The sequence below is a fragment of the Maylandia zebra genome, linkage group LG2, assembly GCF_041146795.1.
Source record: "Maylandia zebra isolate NMK-2024a linkage group LG2, Mzebra_GT3a, whole genome shotgun sequence".
Lineage (NCBI taxonomy): Eukaryota > Metazoa > Chordata > Actinopteri > Cichliformes > Cichlidae > Maylandia > Maylandia zebra.
This window is the reverse complement of record NC_135168.1, coordinates 19,727,959-19,748,503: the sequence shown is the minus strand read 5'-3', so window position 1 is coordinate 19,748,503 and position 20,545 is coordinate 19,727,959. Positions and strand designations below refer to the sequence as shown.

The 20,545-nt window shown below is 41.6% G+C and overlaps 2 protein-coding genes across 7 annotated transcripts in view; one reads left to right on the top strand and one right to left on the bottom strand.

Annotated features, from left to right (window-relative positions):
- Positions 1-214: 214 nt before the first annotated feature.
- On the top strand, positions 215-2,113 carry LOC112432993 (TBC1 domain family member 2A; the record flags this gene model as incomplete). Its single annotated transcript, XM_024801364.2, has 4 exons — positions 215-334; positions 419-604; positions 1,229-1,350; positions 1,680-2,113. Coding segments are annotated over 4 exons (630 nt in total), but the record flags the coding sequence as incomplete, so codon positions are not given.
- A 2,008-nt stretch (positions 2,114-4,121) lies between these two features.
- slc44a1b (solute carrier family 44 member 1b) overlaps positions 4,122-20,545 on the bottom strand; it is a 32,368-nt gene continuing 15,944 nt past the window's right edge. For 2 of the 6 annotated variants that reach the window (XM_076889957.1, XM_076889959.1), the window contains exons 6-15: positions 20,360-20,529; positions 20,147-20,236; positions 19,900-20,057; positions 19,628-19,814; positions 18,970-19,138; positions 17,203-17,359; positions 16,103-16,186; positions 15,890-16,027; positions 14,988-15,224; positions 11,237-12,554 (exon numbers count right to left, since the gene is read on the bottom strand). In XM_076889957.1, coding sequence (XP_076746072.1) covers positions 12,126-12,554; positions 14,988-15,224; positions 15,890-16,027; positions 16,103-16,186; positions 17,203-17,359; positions 18,970-19,138; positions 19,628-19,814; positions 19,900-20,057; positions 20,147-20,236; positions 20,360-20,529 — 1,819 coding nt within the window. In that variant the 3' untranslated portion in view covers positions 11,237-12,125. Of the gene's footprint in view, positions 12,555-14,987; positions 15,225-15,889; positions 16,028-16,102; positions 16,187-17,202; positions 17,360-18,969; positions 19,139-19,627; positions 19,815-19,899; positions 20,058-20,146; positions 20,237-20,359; positions 20,530-20,545 lie in introns of all 6 variants that reach the window. The other 4 variants (XM_076889962.1, XM_024801379.2, XM_024801378.2 and 1 more) reach the window with 4 other exon arrangements.

The window sequence follows — 20,545 nt, the reverse complement described above, 5'->3', positions numbered from 1 at the left end:
GCCTGTTCACAGAATAGAGTCTAAACGAGCTCTTACTTTCAGACTCCAGCCCCGCCCTTCAGCAGCTCCGCAGCATCCTGCTGGCTGGCACAACCTTGCCATTGGCTGCTGCCAGGGACTCAACAGGTTAGAACAAAAATATAAATATTATATCTGAGTTCTTATGTGGACCCGCCTTCCAGGCAGAACCTCACCTTCCATCAATGTCCACAGGTTAGCGGCCCTCGCTCTGTTGGTCCTCCAAAGTGACGAAGACGCCTTCTGGTGTCTGGTGGCAGTGGTGGAAGCCATCATGCCTCAGGACTACTACACCAAGAATCTGGTGGCCTCTCAGGTCAGCAGACACACTCACCTGCTTGCCTGCTGTGATCTGTTTTAGTGATCAGTGAGGCTGATCTCTGTGAGTCTTTGTGCTCAGGCGGACCAGCGCGTGCTGAAGGACTTCATGGCGGAGAAGCTTCCTCGCCTGGCATCTCACTTTGAGGATCACAACATTGACGTCTCTCTGGTCACCTTCAACTGGTTCCTGGTGGTTTTTGTGGAGAGTCTGCCCAGCGACATCCTGATGCCTCTGTGGGACGCCTTCCTGTATGAGGGTACCAAGGTACCATACACCCGAACACACCATGACAGAAATGCAGACAACACTTGAATGCACCACAGTAGTGTCCATGGAAACAAAAATGATTTTGTTTTCACCTTTAGATGTCTTTATTTACATTTTAGGAGTAATAAGACATTGTTTACTAAGCATGGGGAACTGTCATGTGACATGAAATAGGAGTGGGAAAGCAGATCATTCTAGTAACGACCTCACAGTCTACCACAAGCAGCGTAAATCCAGACGATGAGCGGGACAATGGCTTTGGGCTTGTTTCTGCAATGTGACAAATGCAGCACAGCTTTTACATCGTTTGTCTCAGGAAATAAAATCACAGTTCAGACACAGAAATATATACCACACAGGGATAAATGCTGACAACAGCTTCAGCCACGTAGATCCAACCCAAAAGTTTAATTTAAACTTAAAGCTCAACTACCAAGTAAGTTAATATTATCTGGCAACTGAGGAACCAAGTGGCTTATTGGAAATCGATCAGAGCTGTAATGAGTAAAGGGCCCAACTGCACCACAACTGAAAGAGTAATTTTATGACTCACCTCCTCAAAGTTTCCAATTAATTGTGTGGCGTGAGTGTCCTGTTATGAAATGCGTGTCTGTGCTGCAGGTGATCTTCAGATACACTCTGGCTCTGTTCAAATACAAAGAGGACGACATCCTGAAGATTCACGACAGCGTGGAGATCTACCAGTACCTACGCTTCTTCACAAAGACCGTCTCCAATGCCAGGTACGCACTCGCCTCCACCCGCCTTAATCTACGAGCTGTTACACTCTCAGAAGTGTAGCGGATGTAGCTGTTGAATCTTTGAGCTTCAAACCCTTTTTACTGAAATTTTGTGAGAAGTTTAAATTTCCCTGATCACAGTAACAACGATTTAAAGATTTTTAAGTATCTGCAGCTCTCGGATACATGTGGTCCAGTCAGTCCAGTATTTCCTGCTCAAACTGCAGTACCTGAAGTATCAAGCAGCATAAAACAGAAACACTCAAGCTGATCAGTTTCCAGTTCCTCTGTGTTGGTGATTGAGTCCTTTCCACCTGCGTGTGTCCATGCAGGAAGCTGACCAGCATCGCCTTCAACGACATGAACCCACTCCCCAGCCGGCTGCTGAGGAACAGGCGAGTGCTCCACCTGGAGCGCCTGCAGGCGGAGCTGCGTGAGCTGGAGGAGCAGCACAAGGAGTTCATCACCGAGAGCGTCGTACGGAAAGACAAAGAGCTCGACGTCATGGTGAGCGAGGACGACGAGGACCTCTGATCACACGGGACGCTTCAGCTGCTCACTTCGAGACGACGATGAGTTTTCCATGAGTTCAAGAGAATTTCACTAAACCGGCTGTTAACTGGTTTCCTTCACACCAAACACAGGATTGTGTCAGGTTCACCATCTCTACTAACACTACAAGGAAACAGACGCATACAGATTTAACTGCATCACATCTCTGAAACAAGCTTGCAGTAAACAAATGTGTACTGTGTTCACGTGTGTAATAAGTCTCATTTTCTTTTACTTTTTGCATTTGAAAATAAAAGTTGGGCTGATTTTGACACCATTACAAGAAGTGTTGTTAATGAATCTTTTTGAATTAAAATCAGGTTACCACAAATTGTTTTTTAATTTAATTTCATTTGAAATGTTTGTCAGTGGGTAAACAATTCGTAATGCAAAGTCAGAAACATCGAGTTATTCTTGTACTGCATGCTTGCAATAAATAAGTTGTCCTAACAGTCAGTCAAAGGAGCTTGGAAAGAAAAGCGTCTGGACTTCTTTGAGTTGAAGTGACTGATATATATATTTTTTGTCTGTTTGTTTTGTTGGTTTTTGTTTTTTGCCCTTTATCACCATTCCTCTTCCCTGCTGTTTTTCTTTCCCTCTTTCTTTCTCCCCTTTCTTTCCCCCAGTCATGTCTGTCCTATGTGTAGCAAGTGAAAATAAAATAAACAATAAAAACAAAGGTGAATCAAATAGACCAATACGGCAAGGCCGGGATGGTCCATTTGGTAAAGTAAATCCGTTAGTTATAATTAACATAATGTACAATGGTAACATTCTGTTTACAATGTTACCATTTTACATTATGTTAAATGGTAACATTATGTTTACAATGTTACCATTTTACATTATGTTAAATGGTAACATTATGTTTACAATGTTACCATTTCACATTGTGTTAAATGGTAACATTCTGTTTACAATGTTACCATTTCACATTGTGTTAAATGGTAACATTCTGTTTACAATGTTACCATTTTACATTGTGTTAAATGGTAACATTCTGTTTACAATGTTACCATTTTACATTATGTTAAATGGTAACATTATGTTTACAATGTTACCATTTTACATTATGTTAAATGATAACATTCTGTTTACAATGTTACCATTTTACATTATGTTAAATGGTAACATTATGTTTACAATGTTACCATTTTACATTATGTTAAATTCTACCATAATGTAAAATTGTAACATTGTTTACAGTGTTATATTATGTTAAATTGTAACATTATGTGTACAATGTTACAATTTTACATTATGTTAAATTGTAACATAATGCTTAACAGATAATGGTTATCCTCTTTTTATATCATACACAGTTGTCTTTTTCACAGGTATTGATGGTAATTTGCAGTGGTTTATTATTGATTGAAATACCTGTGAAGTCCTGTTGGTTTTTAATGATGATTTTATTGTTGTTTCAATATTATCCAAGGGTGCAAACGTGGTGGAAAATCAAAATCAGAATTTAACATTGATCCAAGATCAGACCCTAACATTGTTTCAATATAGGACAGCGAACTGGATGAAAGTGACAGCGAGTACGAGAGGATCCCGGAGTCAGGCCTAAGGAACAGTTAGGAGATCAGGGGTCAGTTAAAGGTTATCAATATCTGATGTGTGTAGGTAAGCAATAGTGTGTGTGTGTGTGTGTGTATGTATGTACTTCTATGAACATCAACTTGGTGTTTCTTAAAATGATAACTTATTCTTATATAAACAAGGGGCCCAAAGCTCCTAACAAGTAGGGGTATTGTATTGGCTTGAGGCAGTCAGGTCATTTGACATCAACACCACCCATCCGGCCTGTCTAGCATGGACAACCACATCACGAGTCCATTAAATCATCTTTCTTCCACATCCAGATCCACACTTTGACCTTCGGCAGGTCGTCTTGCTCATGTCTAGAGTTGCACTCATTTGAAACGGGTTAACAGCTGAACAGTTGTACCTAATAAATCGGCCAGTCAGTATGTGGATTTTGGCTAAAAAAAATTTTTAAGTGTCACAAAAGGGTAAGAAGACAGATTATTGTTCAGATCAACAGAAAAATAACCACCAATGTGTCCTGTCAGGTTGTGTACATACATTTCCACGTGGGACCATTTGTTGGATATTTTCGGGCATTTCGGAGGCCAAACGATTAATCTGTCAATCATATTCCCTTCTGATATGATAACACACAGATCTTGAAAGTCAAGAAAGATACCAAGCACAGATTCAAATTTTCCTTTTTATTATTTTTCTTAAAAAACAAATATACATAAGAAATGATAAATATAAAAAAACAACCCAGAGCCAAAGAAAAAGTTTTTCAATGTTACAAACCACTTCGTACTGCAGAGAAAACAAACACTAGTGTTACACCTGACAGTTAAACTTGTGTTGCCTAAAGTCTTAACTTTTTCTTGTTGCTATGAAGCCGTCCCTCATGAAGACAAAGAGTCACATCCGAAGGAAACAAAGACGTCAGAGTTTTTAGTGCTGTGGATCTAACAGCAGATTATTCACACCGTACGAAGACGACGCGCTGCAATACGGAGCTGGGACACATGGACATGCAACTTTACTACAACACCGGCCCTTCATCTGCTCCGATCCGGGCCCGAGGAAGCAGGCAAACAGTCTCAGATTGCCTTATTTAAAACCTACAACCGAAGTGAGAAGGGTGGCATGTAGAGGACGAGTTAGAGACACTCCAATGTTAAAGAAAGATCACTGCCAAGGCTCAGAAAATCACATCTGAATAAAAATAAATAACCTGTAACTGGTTTGGTTGGTCTGTTAACAGGATTACTCAAAGAGCTGTGCACAGACTTAAAGGTTGGCTCAAGTTGCAAGTCTTTAAACTTTAAAGAGCTAGATTTGGGATTCTTTTTACCGTTATGGGTAATAAAAATCGATAAAAAATACAAATGGACATTTTAGGACATTATATCAAACTGACCACTGATGTTCTTAAGAAAATATCAGAGTAGTCTGGGTTGAGATGTTAATAATCGGGAGAGAATATGCAAACATGTTATTAAAATGTTGTTAAGTTTTAAGTGCTACCCCCAGCCTCCTAGCAGATGCACCTACAACAACATTTTCAGAAAACTTGACCTCTGACCTTCACATTTAAGTTCAGGTCACTAAAAGGTGAACCTTTTATGGCTGAGGGGTAAAAAGCAAGAAACAACTTCAAGGCTCTGACAAATGGACCTATAAACTTCACAGGAGAATAAATAAGACCATTTTAGCTGTGACTGCCGAGATCTCCAAATACCAAAGATATGATATCACACCTGAAGAGCGGCATGCAGAAACGGGGGCAGGTTAACCGTCCTCTTCAGGTTCTGTGAAATACTACTGACCACCTAAAACCTTGGTCACACAAACTCAAAGAACCAGCTCAAAGGAGGGATTAAATCGAATTTCCCAGAGGAACCCACCCGAGGGATTAATAAAGTTCTATCTTATCTTATCTTATCAAACAAGAGGAAGTCGTCCTGAATACATCTGCTCTTCTGCTTTTAGTTATTTCCTGTCATACTGAACAGGTTTCAAATAAAGAATTTCTCAAGTAATCCCTGTGAGCCAAAAGCTCAGGTTGCCACTCTAAAGGCTTAGATTCAAAGAGTTGTTTTCCTCTTTTGAAGCTGTATGACGTAGGGCACAGTAGCCCCACCCACCTCCTGTTCAGACCACTTATTATAATTACTAAAGCCTGAAAAAACACTTTAGTTAACTGAAATACATAAAGCAAATCTTTGGGAAAAAATAATGGTGATGAACTGAAACAATGTTGTGAAGTAAAAAAAAAAAAAAAAACATACATGAAATTTACTTTGTATTTGGATAGTTTTTGTGAGTTTGGTCAAATTTGTCGAGACTCAAAGCTAACCCATTCTAAACTTCTTAAAGTAGAAAGACGAGATGCAACCTGATAACCCTCCAGTAACGATGAAGTTTTTATACTTTATTTTAAAGAAGAGGTGAAATGTTTTCACATAGGCTGTAACCTAAATCTCACTGAGCTACAAGCAGCTCAAACATCACAAACACCAGGTCACGTTTGTGACAGATCTGGGGCTCAGTTCAGGTTTTGGAAACATTCTTTACCTTCTGAGACGAGACAGAATTTGACTTAAATCAGCCTTAAATTTGTGTTTTGTGTTTTTACCTGTGTGATTTCAAACTGGTGCTTCTTTTTTTTAAAAGCTGTTTTCTTTATGCAAATTTGACAGATTTGACCTTAAAGTTAGATGCACCCTGTGTTTAAATAAAAAAATACAATAAGATCCACTGAAAAAAAAAAAGCAGTCTGATTATGACAACGCTGCATAAGTCAGTCGATACAAAGATTCTGATTGGAGTGTCACTAACCCACAGCTCACCTGCTGACCCTATACCTTCAGCAGCAGCTTGACCTCTGCGTGCCGACTGGATGGATAATGGTAAATGAAACGTACAATTAATCAGCAGACAAGGAAGTGGAGCTGAAATGTTTCATTCCAAGAAGAAATAGAGTTAAATAAATAACAAATTTGCTTTGTTAGTTTATGATTTTCACATAAAGTCCTTAAACAGGCCAGTCACGCCAGAAAACCCTCTAAAGTTTCTTAATTAAAACAATTCTGTAGAGATGTCTGGACAAAAATACCCCAAAGTGAAGTCTGTTTGTGTTTTAGGAGACACACCACTTAAAGCCTGATGAGGATTTTACTGTTTTTATATCACCACGTTTGTTTTCAATCTCGTTTTTGTCATTATTCCAATCACACTGATTGATTTGAGTCCTGTATATAAGTGTCTGTACAAATTCTAACTGAATACTTGAAATGATCAGACTTTTCTGATGTTGGAATGAAACTTCTCAGTTCCAGGTTAATCTGCAGTCAAATTAATCTGCCCGGCGACAGCAGTCACATGGTCCAAACTAATCTAAGTGTATCTGAATAGCAGGAGTTAAATATTTCCTTTGATTGCTCTTAGTTTTTTCTTTTTGGGACGTTTAAACATGAATAAATGTGTGTGTGAGAGAGTGTAAGTGTGTGTGGTAATATCTGAGCTACGAACACTGTTCATCTAAAATACTTTACAGCTAATTCAAACGGACGTCAGTGATGAATGAACTCCATCTTTAGTGCAATTAGTTAACATGCTCAGAGCATCGAGTGCGGCGACCACGGCCTCGCTGCTTTTTCACACACATGCGCTTAATAATTGAAAGCTGAATGTCAGACTGAGGTCCAGTTTTCTGCACATGGAGAGATTTTCCACAACAGCTTGTGAATCTGTCGGGTTGTTTTGTTTTTGTTTGGAGGAGACGCTCCTCAGTTTGGCCTCTCTGAGCGGTTTATCTGTCAAAGTGAAGGTGTTTGGCAGAGACAAGGTGCATGATGGGAACAGTCGCAGCCTAAACACCGCCGGTCGGAGCCAATCAGCTGCGCCCATTAACATCTCAGGAACAAAAAGTGTTAAACTGCACACAGATGTTCATCGTCACAGACTCAGACCAGAAACATGTCAGCAGGTCGATGTTTGAACACAACAAACTTTAAACTGACTGAACCCAGAGAACGTCCAAACTCCAGACTTCATCCTTAGGATGTCTCCATGGAAACACCTTCAGCTTTAGTTTACTGTAAACAGCTTGTAAAGGCAACATTTCTTGAATAATGTGAATGAAAGTTGCTGTTTCCACTGATGCAAATGGTAAAGTGCCCACAAGCTGCAGTTCCTCTAACATCCACCGGAGGCTCCAGCAGTGAGTCAGTCCCCATAAACCCCCATGTTAAAACTTTACAGCAGAAATAAACATGTTTACAGTTTATATAAAAACGTTTTTTGTCTCTATAGATAATTTACACCTTCATAACACGTCTACAGGTCAAGAATGTTTTTATAACTCACCTCTTTAAATTATATTAAGGCTTGAAGTTTGCATAATTAGGGGTGTGGTCTATTTGACTGACAGCTGGATAGTGATACAGCTGACTGTAGCGGCTAGCTGTCTGCTAGGCTTCACCTCAAGTAACTGGAGTTAGAACTGGACCTCTGCACCATGTTTGTTGAAGCATTTTTTTGCAATTATCTGACCAATAATATGGCTGCTGTGAGGTTTCTGTACTAACTGACTGTCCAAATGTTCTGAGCTTCAGTTTTGGTGAGGGAAATTTTAGGATTTTATTTGCAGCACTAATTAGGTTCTAAACCTTTATTAATTTCCCTCCATTTTGAACCTGGTTTCCAATGGGAGGTACTCATGTGCAGATCATCATAATGATTTAGGATTTGGGATGATATAGGAGTGTTCAGTCTACACAACATAACTGAACTGTAGGTCCCCAAAGTGCCCAGATAAGGCCAGACATGTTTGCTATCTGGGTTAAGTCTGTATTTCAGTCTGAAGGAAGGACGCTTGGATTCAGCCTCACACACAGCTTAACCTGCAGTGCAACAAGGCAACATGTTGGCCAACCAGGAGAGCAGTTTCCTCGGCAGCACCGTTGCTCTCAAATCAAAAGTTTCACTTTCTTCAGCACTTGACTCAAGACATTCTGATAACTCAAACTCACATTTTGGGCAACCTTTCTTTCTCAGGTTGCCCAATGAGTTGCCTTGTTGAACAATAAAAGGAGATTAAACCTCTGACAGTCGAGCCATTGGTCGGACTTCCTGCCTGAGGCGAAATTAATCATTGAACCTGGAACATGTTGAACAAAAGGAAGCAGGAAGACTTGTTGTCGTTGTTGATGTGGTCACATGATGCAGTTTTTTTTATTGCTGACTGAACTCAGCCGTCACATCTCCCACCGTCTTCTCAATGGAAACAACAATTTGATTTGTGGCCGTTTCAGAGACGGCGGTTTCGGCTCTGGACAGGAAGTGGGATCCGGGTGATTGTTTGTTGGAGCATCCGTCTCTGACGCCAGTAAACCATTTTGAGCCCCGACCACAAGGGGACTCGGCTGATTGTTACAGCCTACGAGGTGAGAGTCATGTGACTGATGGAGACAGTTTTCTATAGGCTATTTATAGGTCTGATATGCATCAAAGATTCTGTCCTGATATGTTTAGGCAATGCACAATACATATCTTGGTGTTTGAAATGACTGATTGATATTTTTTAAAAAGAGCGTGATTTCAAATGTATTGATTTATCAGTCAGGAAACCTTTTAAAATTATTTTCCACTGTTCACAGTCAATATGTTATCTGCAGTGGGTGGCAGAAGGCCACGCCCACAAGCAGATGCACAAACAAGAACCATGAGCTGCTATGTACACAAGATTTTCTCCACTTTACCCATATTAAACAGCTTTTCTTAAACAAGTAACTGAAGCTGTTACACTCCACCAGACCCCATTCATCAAAACAGTAATTTTACCTCAAAGAACACAGGAGTTACTCATCTACTGTTGCCACAATTGAATAGTTTGTAATATTGTGCTACTTTGGTGTTATAATGCATTAATTCGGACCTAAACTAATGCATTAAAAAGCAAAAGTCACACAAATAGGTCAATAACACTCATTTTCAGTGTTAAAAAAATCCCTGTTTTTGTCAAACAAGTCTGGTGGATTTAAAAAAGAGCCACTAACCCCGTCTTCTCCACAAGCTCTGTTGTCCTTCCTAGCTGCAGGAGAACTTCAGGCTTCAGCAAACTGAAGGTGCTGCATTAAGGAGTCACATAACTGGTCTCATGACCCACACCTTGCAGGTTGTAGCAGTAACTACGGTAGAAAAAACAAAAAACGCACACTCGTGGTGATCCATCCCACATAGAGTCTGACAGCCTCGGTATGACCTGGACAGATCTCGTCCACCAAATAAATGGAGTTTTATGGCTGCTGTTCCGCCTGTCCACAGGCCCCGTCCCTTTGATGACTTGGTTGACGAGCTGTTTTCCGCGATGCGCGGGTCGTCTCCAAAACAAAAGTTAAGACAAAAAACGGAAAAGTGGCTGAAAACTGTTAGGAACTGAAGAGTGAGCGATGAGTTGGGGTGAGTTTTATAAAAAAGGACATCACTACGAAAAAAATGCATCAGCCGGTTTAAAATCTGCAGCGCTTCAATATAAAGTGCTTCATTACATTGTTACTTTTTTACAGTTTCTTATTAAAATATTGTTTTCCCTGGAGTGAAACCATAGTAAACATGTTACACGTTGGTAAAAATAAACATTTGGAATGTCTCTTTTTAACAAGTCCCATTGGCTGATTTTGGTCAAGCTGAACTCGTCCCCGGAGCCTGAAACAGCAAAACGGTCATATGGTTAACACAAGTCATTACACATTACAGGCAGTCACACAGGGTATGGACGAGAGAGCAGAGCATAATGGGAGATGAAGGTGAGTCAGGTCCACATAGCTGGAGCAGGGTTTGCTTATTTCCTAGTTTTTCTCACTAAGTTACTCACTTAAAAGTTTTTAATATTATTATCATTATTATCACCATCATTATTAGGGGTGTAACAATTCTTCAGTTGGTCCCTTATTTCCATGAGAGTTCCAATCTCTGGGGATCCTGTTTCATGGGGACGCTCATGGGGATGCTTAGAATAAATGGGGCCCTATGGACTTAGAGCTAAAAGGGGTAAATGTTGTGGTAAAACCCCTTTCCTCGAGTACTACAGCACCATTTACTATATCTTACATTCTGATATCTGGCTTCATACAAGCAGTAGTTTCCAGATAGCATCACCTTTAACCACCACTTTGTCTACAAACACTTGTAAGATCTATGTAGCTATTGCCACCAAAGGACGACCTCCTGGCATAAATCCTAAACTGAGCAACCATTAGCAAAACAATGATAGTTTTTAGGCAAAATTGGCTTCACTGTAAGACTAACTGAAGGACCTTGGTGTTATATTTGTAAAAGATTAGCCTAGAAGCTGCCAAATAACCTCCAACTGATCGAGACAGTCCATCCTTCCCTGAGCCTGGTTCTGTTGGCAGTCTCTTCCTGTTAAAAGGGAGTTCTTCCTCTCCATCATCTCCAAGTGCTGTTCATAAAAGTTTTGTCTGATTGTTGGACCTCTTTCTTAAAGTTGTAGGCTTTTGACGTTACGGTATTACAATGAACTGGTGTTATAACAGTTAAAATAGCCATTTTAGCTGTTTGGCTCCAGAGTGGAAAAGCTATCCTTAAACTACTCTGCAAAACTTTTAGAAGCGATTCAGGGTAAAGTGTATCCACCACAGCTATTTTTCCAGTGCTGTTACTACTGTGACAAAATACTGGGGATTTTTCACAAACTGAAACACAATCTGCACAAACCTACAAGAGCTGGAGTGGTCCTTTGCATCTCTCTGTTGTTGCTGCGCTTCTAGATTTGGTTGTTTTTTGTTTCTCTGCAGTTTTTCTTTGGTTGATTGTTGGGGGTCGCTGAAGGACAAACATACAGGATGTGACAACCACCTGGTTTCTGGTTTTTAATTCGTCTCACTCTACCAGGAGCAAACATCTGGTGGGGAAAATAATGAACCCTTTAGAATTCATTTCTGAGTCAGACCTAGCTCTTCCTAAGCTGCTCGAACTATGAGGGACATGAGTTCAAGTGATGACATATCATTCTTTGAAACCAAATAGGAAGCTAGGACCCAGAAGAAAGCATCTTTCAAAAAACCTCAATCAGCTCCTGAAAAATAGATTGTTTTTAAATCTATGGTCCATAAACTGAACTCTGTAAACATTTTTGATTCATATTTTAAAAATTAACTAACCTGTCTTACGTCTGTTCCAATTTTATTGGTTATTCGATCATTCTGATCAGCAGGGAAGAGCAGAGTTTGCATCTCAGTTTACATAATTTTTCTCCAATCATAAGGTAGTATATCTAAAAATGTGATGACAGGACCAGAATCACAGAAGCATAAAGAGAGCCTGAGACTGAACCATGAACCTGAAGCTGCAGCTTACCATCTGCTGAGTCCTTCTTCTTGTTTAAAGCACCACAGTGAGAAAATAAGGCTGAACAGAAGTTCACTCAAACAGCAACAAAACATCAACACATTTATAAAAAAAAAAATTTTCAAATATAAAAATTACAAAAGTAAAAAATAAATAGATTACAAACAAAAAGTCAGTAGGAGTTTAGTCTCTGAGGAAGCAGCCAGCATGATGATGATGGTGATGATGGCGGCGATGTAAATGGGTTTGGCTTGCATGCGTCAGTGGGCCATCCAGTCAGCATGCTTGAGTCACCACATGCATCAGTTAGCATGTATAGGTTAGCACACAGTGTTTACGGCGGCTGATTTAACATGTGAATGGGCAGAGGGGGCGGGGTTTGGTGTGTTCAGCAGGCTGACGAACAGGAAGAGAGTGGAGGTGGGCAGGTAGACACACAGGAAGAGGACGACGTCCTCGCTGAGACAGAGGACAAAGTCAGTCTGCTCCATCAGCATCCAGTCCACCAGCACCCCCACCAACAGGTAGTACACCTGGAATTCCTGATGTTCCTCCCACTCCCCGTCACAACCCCAGTCTGGACCCACCGATGCCGCCTCCAACGAGTTCTTCTGCCTGACCACGCCCCCTCTGGTGTCATTGTCACTCACCATGGGCTTGATCTCCGCCCCTTCTGATGCCACTTCCTTCACCCGACTCCGCCCACGTTCCACAGCACGCTCCAACCGCCGGCTGCTCTCCACAAACTCCTGCAGGAACACAGAAAGGTGGACAAAGACCAAACACATTAAAACACTGCACCCCATTGATATTCAAGAAAGTCCTTTTATTAGCAATCATGATCAGAACTTTATTTTGAACATAATTATGTTTAACAATAAAGGAACTACACATCCCATGATGAATTGCAAACTGGAGATTCTACGACAAACAACTTCCCCTTCTTGAACTGACACCTGCAGGTCAATGTTCCCTCTAATTTTTCGTGTGTCTGAGCGAACACACAAACTCCCTGAGCGGTCCCTTGGACCACTGGGAGCAACATTAGATGTGTGCACTGTGGTCATGCCAGCATCAAATCCATCCAAGTTACATGGTTTATTAAAATAATCAAATTACAGCATTTACATTTATGTTAGGCTACTTTTAATTAACTGCTTTAGCCCACTTACAATGAAAATTTTAAAAAATTCTTGTTCATGACCTGTGTAGTATGTTAACACTATTGAAAGTAGTCTAAGGAGCTTGGAAAGAAAAGCGTCTGGACTTCTTTGAGTTGCTTCAAGACGTTTCACCTCTCATCCGAGAAGCTTCTTCAGTTCTAAGGTCAAATGGTGGAGAGTCCCAGATTTAAACCCATTGGGAGTTTCCCCCCAAAGAGGGACAAAGGACCCCCTGATGACCCTAATCACATGAGCCAAGGTGTGAAAGTGGGTGTGGGTCACAATCAGCCAGGGTTTAGGGTGAGCTCATTGTGAAACCTGGCCCCAGCCTATCATGTGATTTCCTAAGGTCAGATGGCCCAGTATGTGAGTGGGCATTAAGGCGCCTGGGGAGGGATCTCAAAACTGGATTACACATGGCAGACAGTTGGTGTCGTAAACCACCGCCTCTGTTCAAAGATGGTCGCTCACAGTGGACATAGATGGCTTCTTTCACTCCTCTTTCAAACCATCTGTCCTCTCTGTCCAAAATGTGAACGTTGGCATCCTCGAAAGAGTGTCCTTTATCCTTAAGATGCAGATGGACTGCTGAGTCTTGTCCTGTGGAGGTGGCTCTTCTGTGTTGTGCCATGCGCTTGTGAAGTGGCTGCTTGGTCTCTCTGACATAGAGGTCTGGGCATTCCTCGCTGCACTGTACAGCATACACCACATTGTTAAGTTTGTGTTTTGGAGTTTTGTCTTTCGGGTGAACCAGTTTTTGTCTGAGTGTGTTGCTGGGTCTGAAATGCACCGGGATGTCATGCTTGGAGAAAACTCTCCTGAGTTTCTCTGATACACCGGCTACATAGGGGATGACAATGTTGCTGCGTCTGTCCTTCTTATCCTCCTTCGCTGGTGTCTGATCTTCTTTTCTGTGCATCTTTGCTGACTTGATAAATGCCCAATTAGGATAACCGTATGTTTTAAGTGCTTCCTTTACATGTGTGTGTTCCTTCTTTTTCCCTTCAGGCTTAGAGGGAACATGTTCTGCCCGGTGGTGTAGGGTCCTGATTACCCCAAGTTTGTGTTCCAGAGGGTGGTGGGAGTCAAAGAGGAGGTACTGGTCCGTGTGTGTGGGCTTCCGGTAAACTTCGATGTTGAGGTTGCCGTTCTCTTCAATGTGCACAGCGCAGTCCAGGAAAGGCAAACAGTTGTCCTTTGTGTCTTCCCTGGTGAACTTGATGTTTTTATCCACGGCGTTAATGTGCGCAGTGAAGGATTCCACTTCTTGTGTCTTGATTTTGACCCAGGTGTCGTCTACATATCTGTACCAGTGGCTGGGTACTCTTCCTTTGAAAGAGCCAAGAGCCTTTCTTTCCACTTCCTCCATGTTTTTGTTTTTGTTTTTGTTTTTGCTCACAGGCTTTCGAGCGTTTTCCTTATAAAACGCCGTTTCTTCCCGCAGGAAATATAAACAACGATAGTATTAAGGAAGAAAACCAAACATTGCATATATTTTTATCATAACTCTGGTTTTACGTGGTCTATCAACACAATTTAAAAACTGGTATAAAGTCCACACTTTTCCCGTCAATTGTTCCGTCTGTCCTGCTCACATCTCCACGTTGTCATTAACATGGCTTCACTCCACATCAGCCACGCTGCTTTGCTAGCTAAAACACCGGTGTCGGCACATAAGGACGCTGTCATAGCCTGTCAACGACGTTGATTAGCTGCGTATATACGAATGTGAATCGCATTATTGGCTGGACTATGGGATAAGGTGGCATCGTTCTAATCCCAGCAGCCAGTCACTTACTGACTAACACTACAAAACAGAATTGTTAAAGTTTTAACGCAATGCAGATTTTCTGTGCGCAGAGACCGTGCCAGCAGTGCGCAATTGCGCATGCGCGCAGCATAGAGGGAACATTGCTGCAGGTCATCATTACACTAGCATATTTTCAGAGTTGAATGTTACCATATCAGTCCTTTTATTAAATTCACCGAGCTCTGAGGGAGACAGACGAAAGATCTCACCATCAGAGCTTTGTCCATGAAGAACTCCTTCCCTGGAGTGCCGTCGTTGTACTTTGTATCAATGGCGAAGCAGAGGAAGAGGACGTCCACCACAATCTCAAAGATGGACAGGAAGCAGTGGGCCACCAGGAAGGAGAAAAGACACACGATGATGAGCGGCAGCAGCCACTCTGCGTAATCCCGCTGGTAGTTCAGGAGGAGGACTCCAGCGAACGCCGTCGTCGTCACAATCAGGATCTGAGGAGATATATTCAAATAAACTGATGACAGGTGGGAAAAGAAAAACTGAAATCCACTGTCCATATGCCGTGATGCTTCAAAGTTCACTAGCTACTTTTTTTCTACTAAAGACAAAAAGCAACAGAGCTCCCGAGAACACCTTAGACAGGTAACCTACAAGTCAACATCAGCTCCAGCTCTGCTGGGGTGTTTGTAAGCTAAAAATTTATCTGTCTGTGAGTGACAGGAGAATGGTGGACAAAAGCCAAGATGAAAGCCCTCCCTGCCACTAGATTTTACAGCTAAAAAACAAATGCAAAGAAAAGGAAGGAAGACGAACATAATAGCACTGTTTCTGGATCTGGCTAGCTAATAGCTCCTTTCCCCACCTATACTGGCGTATACGTATAGTATAGAAAAAAAATTTAGGCATGGCATCAAATCTCATTTCACGGGACCAGTAAAAGTGTTTAAAGTCAATGTTTTGGAAATTCTGAACTTAATCCCACAGAACTGTAAATGGAAAATGGACTGGTTCTTATATAGTGCTTTTCTGCTGTAGCTGAGCACTCGAAGCTCTCTTACAGCAACATCCAGTTAGGTGATCACACTCAAAGTGAAGATCCTTCCTCCAAAGCAGCACAAACTGGCAGGAAAAATGAAAAATCAAGCTCCCGCCTCACCTTCCCCAGGAAGAGCACAAAGTCTCCAATGGCGTTTATTGTGGCGACTCGCAGCGCGTTTTCTACCAGGATCACGAAGGCATCACGTGCAGACGTGCAGAAACTGGTGCTGTTGATGGCTGTGGCTGCATATGCATTCTGGGAAATAAAACCAGACATGGTGAGATGATCATATCAATGAAGAGAAGAGAAGAGAAGAGGGTGGAGTATTACCTGATTGAGATAGTTGAGGCACTTCTCCAAACACCACAGACAACAGATACAAGTTTTCAGCATACAGCGAGCGCACGCATTCTCCTGATAAACAACAGATAATATCAGGTTATACATAAAATGTATTTATGTTTACATGTCACATACAACACACTGTACATGTAATCATTTTTAAAAAGGATGAACGAGTTGTTAATGCAACAGAAATGTTGTTGTAGTGACGAGGAGACTTCTGTTTGAACACCAAAACATCATCAGCATACAGACAGATGCCCTTCGTATTGTTACCAAACCTTTAAAGGACATCAAGTCATTCTTCTGATGTTTTTTTTCCAGATTGATCATAATTGGTGAAACTGTTCAATGAATCACTTCCGTGTAATCTTAGCAACAGTGTGTTCGCCACTGACAGGTTCACATTGTTCTTGTAAGTGACAGTGTCATGGTAAGGTTCCCTACTGAGAAATAAAATCCATAAACCTATGCACATCTCAGGATTCATCAGGAGTTTCAAGAGGGCATACAGAAAAAGAGAAAATCTGCCTAAATGCTTTCTTTAACTAATTGTTACATAAAATCAATTTAATGGGATCTGGTGAAATAACATTTACTTGGTTGGTATATATTCAGTTTACACTAAGCACTGTCCTCTTTAAAAATTATTTATTTGAATAAATAAAACTTTGATTTTAGGTATTTTGTTTGCATCTTATTGCTTTATTACTTCATGTTTAGTAAAAGTGAAAACTAATTTTTTCAGCGTTGGATTTCTGGCGTGTGGCAGCCTGTTACGGCAGCTCTGCTCATTTCTGAGCTTTTTTCTTATTTCCTCTTTCCTCTCTTCTTGTAACTTTCTAACTTAAGTCTTAGCAATTATATTCTGCCATCATGCACTACTGCTTTGCGCTAGTTATAGCATTTTATTCTATTTTTATATAGTATGTTATTCTTTTATCTTATTCTATTCCATTGTTTTTCTTAATTTTTGCTGCTGTAACTTTGCACTGTCCACTTTCTGCTGTGACACAAAAAATTTCCTAGATGTGGGACTAATAAAGGTTTATCTTATCTTAACAGTCTAGTAAATAAACTTTTTGTACCTTTCCTTTGAGCTGATTATGGATGTACATGAGGATGAGTCGTGGGATCTTGACCAGTGTGATGATGAAGGATCCTTTCGCAACTGTGCCCAGGTGGTACCGGACCAGCCTCAGGACTGAGGACAGGATTGGAGTCACTGGGAGTCGGTTCTTGTCCCTGAAACACAAAGTCCTGGTTAAGAGTCTTTCCTGCCATGAGACATTTAGAAGAACCTTTATGTTTCCTGAAACGAGGGGGTACACATGTGGAGAATCCACTCGGAAATCCAGAGTTTAAAAAGGCAGGCTAAAAAGATGCAGTATTATGCTGTCATTGTATACCAGAGTGACTAGAAATACAGACAGTATGATTTTAATACCTTGAGATAAAACAAGCATAATAATTTTTTTGTAATTTTGACTCTGTACACCTCCACAGTGTACTTTACTTCAAACAATTACGATATGACTGAAGCGCACTCTCTAGAAGTATCACGGCCAATGTCTACAATCAAGAGAAACCTTCAAAAATATTATCTTTTTGTAGCTTCTTGTAACCAAGCTGCAACCCACTGCTTACAACCAACAAGAGGACCAGATTAGCCAGCAGAACTACCTCCAGATCAACACTAGTAAAACCAAGGAGCTGGTGGTAGACGTCTGCAGGCACAAACATCCTCCACTGCAACCACTGAACATACAAGGTATGGACATTGAGACTCTGGACAGCTACAGGTACCTTGGTGTTCATCTGAACAATAAACTGGACTGGACTCATAACTCAGACGCCCTCTACAGAAAAGGGCAGAGCAGGCTGTAGCTGCTGCGGAGACTCAGGTCGTTTGGAGTGAAGGGCCCACTACTGAAGCGCTTCTATGACTCTGGGTTGGCCTCAGCCATCTTTTATGGTGTGGTCTGCAGGGGTGGCAGCATCTCAGCTGGGGACAGGAAGAGACTGAACAGGAGGGCCAGCTCTGTTCTAGGATGCCCTCTTGACAAGTGGAGGTGGTGAGTGACAGGAGAATGGTGGCTAAGCTGTCATCCCTGTTGGACAACATCTCCCATCACATGCAGGAGACTCTGAGAGCACTGAGCAGCTCCTTCAGTGGCTGCGGCACCCACGGTGTGGGCAGGTCTTTCCTCCCCACTGCTGTCAGACTGTACAACAAAGACTCCAACTGACCAAACACACACATCCACACATGTGCAAAAGCAATAATACTAAGTGCAATACTCTTTTCTGGCATCGTTGTATTATACTCAGTTGTATATAGCATTTGTATTCTATTTTATTCTATTATATATAGTATTTTATTTTATGCTATTCTATTGTGTACAGTTGTGTACAGTATCTTATTCTTATCTTATTCCAGTGTTTTTCTAATTTTTGCTATGTAACTTTGCACTGTCCACTTTGTAACAAAACAAATTTCCCACGTGTGGGACTAATAAAGGTCATCTTATCTTAGATTAGACTTTATGACAAAACAGCTAATGAGCCTGCACAGATAAATTTATACCAGAACGATTGCTAAAGAAAGGTATGGAGAAAGAGAGACACATGATCCTGCTGTCATTGTCCAAATACCTACAGACCAGCTGTTCATTTTCTTAAAAGTATCCAAGCTGATTTTATCCACTTTCCACCATGTTGCTTTACTACATCGATTACAGTCAGTGTCTCAGGCGAAAAGAAGCTGTCTTTTCTATTTAAATACCATCATATACCAAATTCTCCAGTGAAATATCAAGTATGAAAAAGGTATGTAAAGTGTAGTATGGACTCACCTTGTGAAATAGTACGTGACCACAGCACCGGCCACAGTCATCTGCTGACAGGCCAGGATGAACTCACTGATCCAGACCAGGCCCACAGCATGGTACCAGGTCAAGTACTGAAGAGGACCGGTCAGTCTGAACTCCGTCAGCCCCGTCTCCTCGTTCTGTACGGGGTTACCTGCACGACCACACAGAGCAAAGAGAGAAAGAATAATTTGATGACTAAAACTAAATGAAATCTGCTACTTTACATTCAACGTTCAACAGAAACATAAATCCACAGAGACAGTTTCGGGTACCGCGATTCGCCCAAATTGGTTCAAGCACAATTTATAGGATAAACGATTTACGAATGAGTCACTACAACCAAAAGGTACAACAAGAACAGAGAGAAACTGGACATGTGAACATGTGTATGTGATTGGGGGGTGGGGGGGGTTCAACCAAATATGTACCAGCTGTTTGACTTATTAGCAAAACAAAGACGAATATCTAACAGCATTGTAGTTTAAACTGAAGACAGGAGGCCAAGGTAGCAGTAGCAGAGTTGAAGGTGTTAAGATGTTCACTGGGAGTAACCAGGAGAGATAGGATTAGAAATGAGCACATCAGAGGGACAGCTCCGTGTTTATGATGTCAGCTTTTCTCTTTGACTGCTGCAACTGACCGGTGGTTCCCAAGAAGAGAAGGACCAGGATCCAGTAGATCCAAAAGAGCAGGAGGGCAAAGAAGGTGACAAAGGGCTGCAGGGTGAGGAGGGGGAGGTGTATGAAGACTTTTCCTGCTACGTGGAACAGAGCGATGGTCAGAGCTACTCGTTTCCTCATGAAGAGCATCAGCAGCAGAAGGATGATCTGGAGACAAAACACACAGTCAGTCTCGGGTTTAAAACACCAATCGATCACACTTTCTATGCTCTGTTTGATGTCGAGTACATACAGTGAATACAGTGGCAGCAACGGCATAGACAAGTAGTGCCTGTCCGCTATCTCTGGTGACCTCCACCTCCTCCTTCGCTTCCTTCAGTACTTTAGAGGAAGTGTCGTTCCCGTATAGCCGGTAGTCAATGTAGAGCCACCAGAGCACACTAGTCCCCGCTTAGACACAAAAAGCAGAGCCCTGATTTCAGACACATTTCATCTGTTTACATCTTTTAATGCAACAAACAGACAGGAAGTGATCTCACCAAGGGATCCAAGGACAACCAGTGAGGTGAGGATCCAGACGAGGACAGCAGAGATGTAACGAATGATCACCATGAGGATCATGGAGAGGACTGAAAAAGACAGGCAAAAAAAAGTGATGTTAGAGTCTCAAGTGGCCATTAGAAGAACTGCAGTTTTTGGCACTTCCATATGAGAATTAGATTTTCATCTTAGAGTTTGATGCTTGTTCTCACACAGTGCGAGGACACAAAGTCCGATGATGATCTCTTTACTGGCAGCGACGCCAGCGATCAGTCGGTGCAGAACACTGTTATCCCCGACAAACGTCACCACAGCCTCAGCAAACCTTGCGTAGCAGGAGATGTCCACCGGAGTGCAGCGATTAAACACGGGCAGCGGTTTACTGAGAATGGAAGACA